This window comes from Lactuca serriola, chromosome 8 (genome assembly GCF_051521515.1).
Source record: "Lactuca serriola cultivar US96UC23 chromosome 8, Lser_US96UC23_V15, whole genome shotgun sequence".
Classification (NCBI taxonomy): Eukaryota; Viridiplantae; Streptophyta; class Magnoliopsida; order Asterales; family Asteraceae; genus Lactuca; species Lactuca serriola.
This window is the reverse complement of record NC_136415.1, coordinates 169325091-169339678: the sequence shown is the minus strand read 5'-3', so window position 1 is coordinate 169339678 and position 14588 is coordinate 169325091. Positions and strand designations below refer to the sequence as shown.

At 34.9% G+C, this 14588-nt stretch overlaps 1 protein-coding gene across 1 annotated transcript; it reads left to right on the top strand.

The window, feature by feature from the left end:
* Nucleotides 1–2320: 2320 nt before the first annotated feature.
* On the top strand, nucleotides 2321–7408 carry LOC145066403 (nitrate reductase [NADH]). The gene is made up of 4 exons (XM_079013636.1): nucleotides 2321–3447; nucleotides 3718–3858; nucleotides 4659–4891; nucleotides 5917–7408. Exons 1-4 carry the CDS (start codon nucleotides 2430–2432, stop codon nucleotides 7258–7260), a joined length of 2736 nt encoding a protein of 911 aa, XP_078869762.1. The 5' UTR covers nucleotides 2321–2429; the 3' UTR covers nucleotides 7261–7408.
* Nucleotides 7409–14588: the final 7180 nt, after the last annotated feature.

Genomic DNA, 14588 nt, shown 5'->3' with positions numbered 1-14588 from the left:
AAGTAATTAATTGTTAATCAAAATTAATCTGAAATTAATTTGAAATTAATTGGAATTAATTAAGGATATAATGTGCGAATTGTAATTGTTGAATAGTTAAACAAAAGAAACAAATCTAGAACCATCCATGGTATGGACGATTTTGGCTTGATTCCTTAAAGTGTATTTGATATACGCCTTACTATTATAGTCATTCACATACATGAGGAAGGATATACATTTTATCTTAGAGCTAGACTCCACAGGGATATAACATGTTATCCTAAGAATATCTTTTTGATATTAAATAGTTCCTTGGATAGTGTATGGTTTTTGTGGACAAGTTTTTCAAGCCATGATTTTTTTTTGAAGTGGAATGTGATGAGTTTTACGTGGCATTTTAAGCGGTGCATATAGATTATTTGAGACACCTCAATGTGATTACATGGAGAGTTTCTCCTTGTATGAGAAAGATCTAGTTAAAGAGAACACAAAAAAATAGCGAGCATTTGTTAAAAAAAATACTTTGATTATGAATGTTCAATGTGAGTTCATATCACCTTAATGTATAATGTACATTATACTTGTGTTGTTTCCTTTGATTTGGGTACGAGGGATCTATTAGTTAGGCCTATTTGAGTGATTCGAGAGTACCCACTAATTTGCCTTCGTGACGCCATTCACGTGTGTAAATAATATATATTATCACTTGGATTGTTGCTATGATTTTCTTTGTACTTATAATACTCTTGAAACTTTCTGGTGTGCTTATATCCATAGTTCCTAAATACATAACAAAGTTTATTTGAAGAAGATAAAAATAACATAACGATGAATAAAACATACCATAATACTTATTATTATGCTATTCAACATCTACTTGTTATACTAAAAAGCACAACATACTAAAACATACAATATTATTCATAATCTATAGTCTGTAATTGCGAAAAATCAACAAGAATTTTTTTATTTGTTAACCTATGTTTGTTTCCCAATCATCCCACTCATCCCAACCATTAATTACCCCGCTTTCTTGCCATGCAAGATATTTTTATCTAATATTCAGTTTTCTTGATTTATAGTTTTGTGTCTTTTATCCATTTTTTGTGGTTTGGTCGTATTTTTTTGCAATATCATCATTTTCTATACAAATGTTGATAATGTGCTATTCAACTTCTTTTTCTTCTTTGGTCATTACACCCTTCTTCAACTTATCAGATATCCTCCAGGTCCTACGTATATCATCAGAGGTGGTTGAAGTCAAAATTATGGGCAATTTTTGATTAGTCGTTTGACGGAGAAGAAGTGGAAGCCATTTTTGACAAGAAATAAAACTTTATATTTTTAGAGGAGTTGTGGTAAAAAATTGTTAGCTATCTACATTTTATATAAAGATGTTTTGTTAGCAAAAAAATGACTAAGAATACAATTTTCACATATTCTATATGCAAAAGTGAGATTTCTCATCACAATATTTAATGAAAAAGCGATTTTTATAAATTACATATGCAAAAATGACTTTCCTAGTCAACTTTTTTGCAAAGAAATGCCAATTTTTATTTGATATCAAAATAAAAATTGCTTTTTTCCTCAACAAAAAATCAAGCCGAAAGAAAAAAACATTGAAATAAACTTCTAATGTCTTAAAACATGATATTCCAAAAAAAATATCAATTGAACTATGTGTTTGAGAGTGTTTTCTACAGATTCTCTATTTCAATTTTTCCAAAATAAACAAGAAAATTGTTTTTTTTTTTATATATCTACAAAAAGATATATGCAATCTACCAAAATCACCAACAACGTAGTTTTAATGATTTTGTTCGTCTATGAAAAAAAATGGTTATTAAGGTATTTTGACAAAAAAAATGAGTTATTGTTTGGAAATCAGTAAAAAAAATATAGACATATTTGTAAGTTTCTCAATATTTAATTAATAATTAAACTTGTTTTAATCACTATAAACCTTATGTATTTAGGAGTCAAAAGGTTGCATAAAGGTTGGAAATGCAATCTAGTACTATTATACACCATATGTGGTCTCCATCAATCTTTGCCCCCCTAATATTTGTTTTTTGTTTTTCTCAACTTCAAGTGGTTGCATCCCTAATTCTAGCTGTGGCTCGCTCATTTACCTCCTTTTTCTCCCAAGAGCTGCTTTAAACTCCCAACGTCCACACGTCTCCCTCTTTCACAAGATGTGGATCTGTAAATATTATTTGTTTTCCATTTAAAAAAATGACTCTTTTTTACGTCACTATTTCTTTACAATAAACAACTCCCCCGGATTTTATATTACTAGTACATGGTTTCCTTCATTGTATATATATACACACACGTATGAGTGTTGATTAAGGCAACCTTGTGTCTCACTTTCCTCAGCACATTGGATACACAAGCAACTGGGAAGCTGAAAAACTAAATCCAAGCTTTTCCCAACGAAATCTATGGCGGCCTCCGTCGAAAACCGCCAGTTTCGCCACGAACTTGGTGTATCCGCCGCTGGTGTTGTTCGTTCTTTCAGTCCTAACCACCGGCGTTCTGATTCACCCATCCGTGGATACAACTATCCCGCTGCTGCTAGAGAGTTTATGACTCCGAAGAAGCTCCCCCCTGAGACTTACGATTCTAGTGAGGATGAGGAAGATGAAGGACACTATCGTGATGCCATTAAAAAGTCCAACTCCGAGTTGGAAAGCTCCGTTTTTGATTCAAGAGATCAGGGCACTGCGGATCAATGGATCGAACGCAACCCATCAATGGTTCGACTCACCGGAAAACACCCGTTCAACTCCGAGCCACCTTTGACTAAGCTCATGCAACATGGGTTCATCACCCCTGCTCCTCTTCATTACGTCCGCAACCATGGTCCGGTTCCGAACGCCACTTGGGAGGATTGGACGGTGGAGATATGCGGTTTGGTTAAACGACCTGCGCGTTTCAGTATGGCTCAGCTTGTTAACGAGTTTCCCAGCAGGGAGTTTCCGGTGTCGTTAGTCTGCGCCGGAAACCGCCGGAAAGAGCAGAATCTGACGAAACAAACCATAGGGTTCAACTGGGGCGCCGCCGGGATATCGACTTCGGTTTGGAAAGGGGTGCCATTGGTGAGCATCTTGAAAAGATGTGGGATTTACAGCCGGAAGAAAGGCGCGCTCAATGTGTGCTTCGAGGGGGCGGAGGATCTCCCCGGCGGCGGTGGTTCTAAATACGGGACCAGCATAAAGATTGAGGTTGCTATGGATCCTGCGAGGGATATCATACTGGCTTACATGCAAAACGGGGAAAAGCTGTTGCCTGATCATGGATTCCCGGTGAGGATGATTATTCCGGGATGCATCGGTGGTAGGATGGTGAAGTGGTTGAAGCGTATCATAGTAACGACGCCGGAGTCGGAGAATTATTATCACTTCAAAGACAACCGTGTGTTGCCGTCGCATGTGGATGCGGAGCTAGCTAACTCCGAAGGTAATTCATATATACAGTTTTTTATACGTATATTAATACGCTACTTTGTACCACATCTTGAAAAAGATGATGATGATGTTTCTGAATATGAATGTGAATATCATATGAGTCTGTCGCATCAGTTAGATGACGTACACTTCTGGATCCAAAAATTAATGATTCATATAGAATCAGTTTCTGATGAGTTTGTCATAAATTCATGCATATCAATATCAATATATTATTTATTTTTGTGATTTTGATTATTAATTTGATTATGATATGAATTAGGTTGGTGGTATAAGCCAGAATACATCATCAACGAGCTCAACATAAACTCGGTGATTACAACACCTTGTCACGAAGAGATTTTGCCCATAAATTCATGGACTACTCAAAGACCTTACACCTTGAGAGGCTATGCATATTCAGGTAATAAATTTAAATTAATGTTTTTTTTTAATCTCACACTTGACATTTCGATATTACTTTTCCCTTTAAAAATACACTCAAGTAACATATACGAAATTTCTAATGTCGCATTAAACGATATTTAATGAGATTCCGTGTTTGAATTATTCAATAATTACCACTTGTTACGTTCGCAAAAGAATCACATCTACTTTAATTTTATATTACATTTTATAAAAATAATAAGACATCAATTGTTTTTTATAGCCTCGGGCCACCATATACTTTGTATTTAGTAATCTCGATTTTAATTTGTTAACTTTAGTTTATTCTAATTTTTATGTTTTTTAAATTAAAAGATATTTTAAGAAATAATTAAATAATAAAACTTTGTTTAAGGGACACTGAATTTATAAATACTGTTTCTACAGTAAAAAGCACACTTCACATGGGGATGACAACTTGCAAGTTTCAAATACCACTTTTCGTGATAAAAGGAATATTTTGACTTAGTTAATCTATTAACTAGTTGATTATTCTAATTAGGGTACTTATAGCACTAATAAGTAATTCTATATTTAAAAGCACCAAGTGGTAGAATACTAAATAAAGTAACATCTCTATATAGTTTTTTTTTCTTTTTCATAAACAAAAAAAAAAACACGCTTTAAGTTTAAACCTCATAGACAAGATGACTTAATATATTAATTTGAAAAGTCAAACAATATATTAGTCTCCACTCTCCAAGGGTTTAGGATATATAGGATTGACTTTAACTAATTAATTAATTAACTAACTAAATTGAATTGGTTGGTTCACAGGAGGTGGGAAGAAAGTGACACGTGTCGAAGTAACAATGGATGGAGGAGAGACTTGGAACGTTTGTACATTGGATCATAAAGAGAAGCCAACAAGATACGCCAAATATTGGTGTTGGTGTTTTTGGTCGCTAGAAGTTGAAGTTTTAGACCTTCTAGGTGCTAAAGAGATAGCAGTACGAGCATGGGATGAGACCCTCAACACCCAACCAGACAAGCTTATTTGGAATCTAATGGTAACCTACTTACTTTTTCATCATATATTTATATTTCTTTTTGGGTTTTAATTAATATATACAAAATGAATAAAAAATTAAACATTATACACTACAAAAGATAATATTGTAATTGAAACAAATTAAAGTAGCAAGATAATGAAGATACTTTACTATTTTTTTATAGTTAAGGCTCTCTAATTGTTTTTTAAATTGGAGTTCACATCTTGATTAATATTTTTTTGTTGTTTATACATGCATACATAGGACAAAGGATATACTTGTCGACCATTATCTTTTTTTACACTAAAAATAGTAAATAAATAGATAGGATTCGTTATATTATTACATCATTGGAATTCTATGGCGTCACCAGATATTTGTGGTTGTTCTTAGGATGACCTTTTCGTTTTTCTCTTTTAAAGGTTTCCTTTTTGACTTGGTTCTTTAGCACAATAGCATCTTCATTGTACACCCCATAAATTGTTTTCGTGACAAATGCGAATTATATATACGTGTAGAACATTAACTATGGTATTATCTTTTTAATAATCATCAAACAATTAAATAAACACACTTACAATCTCATCATAAAAAACAAGAAAATCATAATGTATTTTGCTATAGTTATTAAAGCATTAGATTCTTTTAATACTCTAAAATCATTTTTCCATCGTTTAAGGTTTACATAAAAGTAAAATACAGAAGATAAAGGTAGTTTCATTATTATGTCAATCTCGTAAAACTGTCAATATATTTTTATTATAATATTAACAAGTCTAAATAGCTCAATCAAGAAAAAAAATACTTAGATACTTAAATAAAAAATGATGAAATATATATCATATTTTTGTTGTATTTTTTTTCAAATATAATGAAAATTAGTTTACTTAAATTGATAAATTAATGAAAATATACATATTATTCTGGATTTTGTCAGTTTATACTTAAACCCATGTTTGAAGTCAAACAAATATCAAAATCAAGGTAACAACATATTTCATTCATCACGCAAAATAGCTAATAATTACATTAAATTTATGCAGGGTATGATGAACAATTGTTGGTTCCGAGTGAAGACCAACATGTGCAAACCACATAAAGGCGAGATCGGCATTGTCTTCGAGCACCCAACACAACCAGGAAACCAGTCCGGTGGATGGATGGCGCGTGAGAAACACCTCGAGATTTCATCAGAATTAGCACACCCAACTCTCAAGAAGAGTGTATCATCTCCTTTCATGAACACCACATCTTTAACCTTCACCATGTCCGAAGTCAAGAAACACAACTCCGCTGACTCTGCATGGATCGTCGTCCATGGCCACATCTACGACTGCTCTTCCTTCCTGAAAGATCATCCAGGTGGCAGTGACAGCATACTCATCAATGCCGGAACTGATTGCACCGAAGAGTTTGACGCAATCCATTCAGACAAAGCCAAGAAACTGTTGGAGGAGTACAGAATCGGTGAGCTCATAACGACGGGTTACAGTTCGGATTCTGCTGCATCATCACCAAATACCTCCGTCCATGGTGCCACGAATTACATGACCTCACATTTAGCCACCATCAAAGAAATCGCACCCACAAGAAACGTAGCCTTAGTCCCTCGTGAAAAAATCCCATGCAAACTCGTTTCGAAAACATCTGTTTCTCATGACGTGAGGCTATTCCGGTTTGCTCTCCCATCATCGGAACAAGTTCTTGGGTTACCGGTAGGGAAACACATCTTTGTATGCGCCACCGTTGATGATAAGCTTTGTATGAGGGCATACACACCAACAAGCACCATTGATGAAGTTGGCTACTTCGAGTTGCTAGTTAAAATCTACTTCAAAGGTGTGGAACCTAAGTTTCCAAATGGAGGAATCATGTCGCAATATCTAGAGTCAATGGAAATAGGTTCTTCATTGGAAATCAAAGGTCCATTGGGTCACATTGAGTACATGGGCAGGGGGACGTTTTCAGTTCATGGCAAACAAAAGTTTGCTAGGAAATTGGCCATGTTTGCAGGAGGAACGGGGATCACACCAATATATCAAGTGATGCAGGCGATCTTGAAGGATCCGGAGGATGATACAGAGATGTATGTGGTGTATGCAAATCGTACAGAAGATGATATATTGTTGAGGGAAGAACTTGATGCATGGGCAGATAAGTACGGAGATAGGGTGAAGGTGTGGTATGTTGTTGCTAAGTCGATAAGAGAAGGGTGGAAATATAGTGAAGGGTTCATCACTGAGGATATCATGAGAGAACATATTCCGGAGGTTTCTGAAGATACATTGGCTTTGGCTTGTGGACCACCACCCATGATTCAGTTTGCAATCAATCCTAATTTAGAAAAGATGGGTTATGATATCAAGAATTCTTTGTTGGTGTTTTAGAAGTTCTTGTTGCAATGTTATATTGGAGATCGGTTAAATTTTTATTTCAAAAATAAGAAAAAGGTCATATATGTACATATACTTGTATTTGTAATCATGTTTCTCTTCGAGGGAGCTTATTAATAGAAAACATAATAATTTAAGTGTCTTTCAAGTTATCCTATTAAACCAAGTCTCTCACTCTCCCCCTCCCTCCTCACTCATCCATAATGAACTTTAAAGGAATTCAAATAGCCCCAACAAATATAAACACACAAATATTCTATGTTTATAACCATTGAATGGCAAGGTGGGGAGTTCGACTCCTATTGGTGGCCACTAATAGAGAATTTTCCTTTGGAATCCCATTAAAAAGGGTGAGGGTTTGCCCTATAAAGGAGCTCGAACCCGGGCTTCCGCTTGGTATTTGCCTTTCCAAAAAAAAAAATAATAAGATAATTAATTAACCTGTAATTCATTAAAACTGGTTTAATGATCTACTAATGTTATCAAAACAATAATCTTACTTATCTTTATAATAATATGAATCATAATTGTACAAGTAAACAATTAATATAATTATGGAATGGAAAGCATTAATCTAATTATGGAATGGAAAGCTAAAACACTAATTGTACTTATTTATATTGACTAGTTTGAAATAGTCATTCTAAACGACTTCAATAGGTTTTCAAAACCATTTTAAACAAAGTGGAAAGAATCCAAAAGTTTTTAACAATCAAATAAGTTGTCAAAAATTCTAAGAGGGTTATCACAAACCATTTCAGACACTAAGTATTAAACATAGTCCGAACATTTTTGAAGCCATGAAATATTTTTAGGAGCATGCGATTATCAATCCTGGAAGCAACGCCTCATTCATAACATTGGTTCTGAAAGTTAAAGACCCCTTTAGTATTGGGGATTATCGGCCGATAAACCTCATCAGTTCTATTTATAAAATTATTTCAAAAGTTCTTGTTGATCGGCTTAAGAATGTTATAAGCACGGTCATTAGTTAAGAGCAATCGGCTTACGTTCATGATAGGAACATTCTTGATGGACTGCTTGTCGTTAATGAAGTCATCACTTGGGCTAGAAAGAGGAAAAAACAAATGTTCATCTTCAAAGTTGATTTCGATAAGGCTTCTAACATCATTAGTTGGAAGTTTTTAGACAACATTATTCATCTCATGGGGTTTGATAATGGCACACCCCAAAACCGGAACGACGGAAACGTTCGGGGGTGGAGGACGTCATGTCAAGTATCACGAGATATGTATATGGTAAGCAAGTAATGAATAACCATTTCATTTAGAAAGAAAGTGTTTACAATGTGTGTGTTCACAAACCATAGAAGTCATAAACAAATAACAAAACAAGACTTGAAGTTGTAATGCTCCATCTTCTAAATTCCCAGCACGAGCACCTGTCTAATAGTCCCCTGAGAATACAAGTTATTTGAAAGAGTTGATCAACAATTAAGCTGGTGAGTTCATAAGATTTTAGTGATGTGAGTAAGCTGTAAAGTGTTGTTGAAAATGTATATGTAAAAGTGATGTAAGCTGTAAAGTGTTGTTGAAAATGTTCGTCTGTTCCTCTATAAAATCTTATATTTCCTACATTAATGGAAGTTAAGTAAAATGACACTACAAGCCTTTCTATGCATACTAAGTGGGTACAAGTTATATATACTTAGAGTAAATAAACAATCAATTGTGCGCATCTACCTTAAAATCACAACCCAATGGGGAACAACAAGTAGGGCGGATAGCACACATTCCATTGGTTGTTAGATCGTTGTCATATATAACCTTGGTGTATTCACTTGTTACTCATGGAATTATTTGTAATGGTTCCTTTATATCAAATGGAGAGTTCTTTTAAGAAAACCTATATTTCTTATAGTAAAATAATGACTACGGTGATTACTTTTATAATAGCTTTGTTGATACTACTATATATAATCTGATATCGGGTAGATAGTTAATTGGGGGAATCTGCCCTAAGCCCACAATCCAACGAGAACAAGACGTCGGGGGAAAACACACATTTAGCTATCTATTGGATATTAGTTTTATATATAAACATGGTGTATAAACTAAGGTGTTATAGAGTTAATTCACCTAAAGTCTCTAAAACTGCATTGGCTTAATAAAATGGATTAAGCCCTTATCTGGGAAATCGCTAGTTTTGTATACCAAAAGTACTGACTTTGAGAAGTATGTTTTGTACTACAAAAACTATGCTTCGACTCTGTATCCTATAACCTGATCCATGCTTGATATCCTTATGATGACTTAATGTATACTAAGCATAAATATATATATATAGATTCGGGTAGATAATAGATTGGGGGAACTCGGTGCAAGACCACAATCCAACGAGAACAGGAAATGAAGTGAAGGCACACATACTATTAGTTGTCGGAATGTATTAGTATATATGTATCCTATAGTGTATACATTAAGGAATCATAAGATTAGCATCATGATCCTAACTTTTAAAAGTAGCCTTCTACCAAGACCCGACGGTACGACTATTATTAATTTAATCTAATCTACCTCATCGATTATGTGAATATGACACATGGTAAAGGTATTAATAATATTGAAACTGGAATTTTATATCCTTCTGAAATTGTCGTATTGACAGTGTAAGTATTGTAGTATTTGTAATAAGTGACTACTTTTAGTACTATTTTGCCTTAATTGAGGGTTAAGGCATAATGTGATGGCTAGATCCTATGCTAGACGCTCCCTTGTCAAGATATTCTAGGAACTACATGCGACCTTGCATGAGTGCAAGCCGCAAACATCCACATTACTATGATCATGTATACCTAGTATAACTATCACAAATGCAGAAGTGATTCATTGGTATAGTTAGATCCTGAAAACGTTCCATGATATAGCACCTTATTATGTTCTATTCTGTTATCGTGTATTGATATTGTATTTATGTAAATGTATTCCATGTAAGCATATCTATGTAAAAGTATTCACGTAAGCGTATTGTATTTGTATAGACTCGTGAGCTGAACTGACTCTTTGTGTGCTTCATTGTACTAGAAGTAATGAATAGCATTCTCCTAAACTATTCCTATAATAGTTTACTAATGTTCTAACTGTATTGTCACTGAAAAGACTCATTTATTTACTAAGTTATGCTTATACTTTAAAAACGGAGTTTTATATAACTATAAAGTAACATAACCTTTAAAAGAGTTTTGGAATGTATTGACAACTTATAAATAACATAAGTAACATTTTGAAAGATGTTTATAACAAACATTTACACAATTATCATTGTGTTGAACTTGTATTCCCCCCTTAAAACAGTTAAAATAGATAAAAGATTCATTACGGGGTATGAACTCACCTGTCGTGGGTGATTCAAACGGGTATCCTTGACCAAGTGTTGGAATCACATGTGATTCAACATAGGAAGGTATAAAGGCACTCACGTGAGTTTACTACCATGGGTTTATGGCCCAAATGAGTTTAAAACCATAAACTCATGGCCATTTATGTTTATGATGTCCTAAAAGGTCATAAGGAAGCATCCTAAATTCAAGTCTAAGCCTTAGGAAGTGTTTGTGGCATCAAAACACCTCTAACTTGAGTTTACGGCCCATGGACCACTTTGACAAGTGTTTGCGGCCGTAAAAACCTATGGGTGTTGGTATTTTGGTTTCTTTGAGTCCTAAACACATCAAGGTAAAGTGCTAGTCTAGTCTCTTGGCTTATGGAAGGCATTTAGAGCATTTTGGCACCATAAAATGGAGTTCACAGCCCAAGAACATCCTTGGCCGTGAACTCACTTCTAGCCCTTGTTTCTTAATATTTTGAGGTCTAAACAAGTCATGGATAGTCTCTAGGTTTAGTTCCAAGGTTTGGAGGGACATTGGGCACACTTTGGCCCTAAATTGAGTGTTCACGGTCCAATAAGATCTTAGGCCGTGAACACCATTTCCTTGGTGTTTTTGGCTGATTTTCATGTTTTTAAGGTATATAACACACTTAAATACACTCTAGGTTGAAGTACTTACAATTGGGGGTGATCGGGTGAAGATCCTTGAGATAGAAATCGGCTTTTCTCTAGTTGGAAATGTAAGAAATGAATTCCAAATGGCTAAGTTTTCCTTATATAGCCTTGAGGGTTTTCGGTCCGAATACCATTTTTGGACCGTAATATTCTAAACTCTTGAAGTTTTGGACACTTATTGTTACGTACTAAACCCTAGTGTATCCCCTCTCCTGATATCCTCTGGAGCACTAACCTTAAAACACTCAAACTTATCCCAAAAGTTTGAAAGTTAGCAGATACAGATTTGACTACAATTGTAGTGGATGGTTTTACCGAATGGAAATTTTTGGGTTGTCACAGATAATAAGTGGATTAAATGGTTATTTTGTTGTTTAAACTCGGCTAAAGTTTTTGTCCTTGTTAATAGAAATCCTACTAATGAGTTCAAGCTTCAAAGGGGAGTTAGACAAGGATATCCTCCCCCCTCTTTCTTATTTATCATTGTTGTCGAAGATTTAAAGATTGCTATATCAAATGCCATGGAAAAAGGAATATATAAAGGGGAAACTCTTCCGAACAGTGGACCCACAATCTCTCTTTTTCAATATGTGGATGATGCCATTTTTGGGAGAGTGGTCAAAGGAGAATGCTTTTAATCTTTTGAGGATCCTGAGGTGTTTTTATCTTGCCTTTGACCTCAAAGTTAATCTTTCAAAAAGCAAGGTTTATGGGACTGGTGTTAGTAACACTCAAATTGGTGATATGGGGAATTGGTTAAATTGCAGTGTTGTTGAGTTTCCTTTCATCTACCTTGGTACACCGTTGGATCTAATATGAGTCGAAAATCAAATTGGGTGTCCTTAAACGATAAATTTAACAATAAGCCCACAAATTGGAAATCTCGAAATCTTTCCTTTGGGGGTAGGCTTGTTCTTTGCAAGGCGGTTTTCAGTACCATGCGTTCATACTTGTTCTCACTTTTTGAAGCCCCAAGTGGTGTTATTAACCGACTTAAGAGTACCAGGTGTATGTTTTTTGGGGTGGTTCTTCAGTTAAAAATAAAATTCCTTAGACTGCCTAGAAGAAAGTTCTTAACTCGAGAGCCAATGATAGCTTAGGCACTGTTCAACTATCCCTTACTTGCTAAGTGGTGGTGGCGGTTTAAAAATGATAATAGAGGAATATGGTGTGATGTCATTGTTGATGGGTTTTAAGCAATACAACATTCCTATGGTGCACATGCAACCCTATTTGCTTTGGATCTAGGTTTTTCTCAAGTTATACATGAAAATTACATTTCCAAAGCAAAACCCTAATCTAGCATACAATAGAACGAAATCTAATCACATTAGGTTTTAGATGAATACCTTTCTTGTTAGCTAGTAGCAACAAGCAATCCTCACTTCAATTCCTTGAGCTTCGAAAGCCTAGTGCCCCAAGCGTTCCACCTCTAATGGAGTTACAAACACCACAAGAAAAGAATGAGGGAGAAGGAGTATGAAATCGGCTAGGGTTTCTTCTAAGGAATCTAGTGGCCGATTTCATGAGCCTTGAGGTTCCTTTTATAGTTAAGGCAATTAGGGTTTTCAACTGGAAACCCTAATTCCCTTGCTTAGGCCCTAAGTAATCCACATACCCCCATATGATAGGCCTTGGACGAAAACTCTATGGACTTCCCATAGATTTTCAACCACTCCTTATCAATAGGATCCATTAACCCAAACTACAACTATTACTGATTACATAATCAGTCCCCATTCTTTTAATTAGTTTCTTTTGATCACTAAATTAATTTATGATCAATACTAATTAAATAATATGATTTCTCAATTAATATATTATTATTATAATATATTAATAAATCATTAAATAACCTCTTATTCCAAAATTCATTTTGTCCAGTTGCTATGGTGAAGGCAACCCAAAAGGACCATGCTACTATCAAATCAAGTACATACCAATTATAGTTATGGACTTAGGCACCTAATCCAACCGTCTCCCACTTGGATAAGTCTAATAACTATAACTGAAAATATGACTTCAAAATTCGATTAGCAATCGTAGCTCTTAAAATCCATTGTCGAACTCTGACCTAGTCAATGAAGCTCCTTTAGATAAGGGATCACATAATCCACCGTTCTGCAATATATCATGTGGAAAAAGACATGGAACATAACCAATCTTAATGTCCAACAGTTTGTTTCCCGACTTCTGATTTGTTTGACATAGAACTTAATTGAACACATCAATTCAGTCCTGATCGGGCCCGGCCCGGACAAAGATATCGCTTTTACCCTCCTAGGATATAAGGAACATATAAACTTTGATTTATATGCTTGTACTATTTTCTCATCAAATCGTACAAAACAACACGTTTTATAGCATCAAGTTACTAATGCTTTTACGCATTATTAATGTACAACCAACTCGTAAACAACAATTCATATATCTCGGTTTAAAGATTATATGCTATTATCGTCCCACAATCACTCGTGACAAATTCCAAGAAGCGATTCATATGAGCGTGGGTTTAATCTAATACTCAAATCTTATTTCAAGAGCACTCATGAACGTTGCAACAAAACTTTGCTATGTCTAAACACTTAGACAATCTACAAACCAATTCATGACATTCTAACCTTAACTTACTCTCAAAGTATGATCGAGTGTGGATAATTTGAACAATCCAATTATTCTGGAAGTAAAACATGCAAAAGTGAAACAATTGTAAACAATCGACACAAGATAGTAAACTTTTACTCATAAATAAATTTACATTACTTACTCATCAAATGTCAATTACATTTATCTATTACAAGTTTCTAAACATTTATCTAATCAATAAAACTAATATCGTTCTTTTGACCAATGCTCCTCACATACTGTAAGTGCTTAACCTTGCTTAGGCCCTTTATGAGGGGATCTGCTGGATTCTTCTCTGATGATACCCTCTTGACTACGAGGAGTCCCCCTTCTACTCGATGTCTGATGAAGTGGTATTTTCTGTCGATCTCTATGGATCTACCATGATCCCTTGGTTCCTTGGTCAAGGCAACCGCTCCTTCGTTATCACAGAAAATCTCCATAGGTTTCTTTATGGATGGTACAATTACAAGGTCTCTAATGAAGTTCTTCAGCCATATTTCCTCCTTCTACGCTTCGCTAGCTGCTTTGTACTCTGATTCGTGCGTTGAATCAGCCACGGTCTCCTACTTGGAACTTTTCCAAGTAACTGCTCCTTTATTTAGGGTAAATACCTAGCCCGATTGAGAGCGGAAGCTATCTCTGTCGGTCTGAAAGTTGGTGTCACTATACCCTAT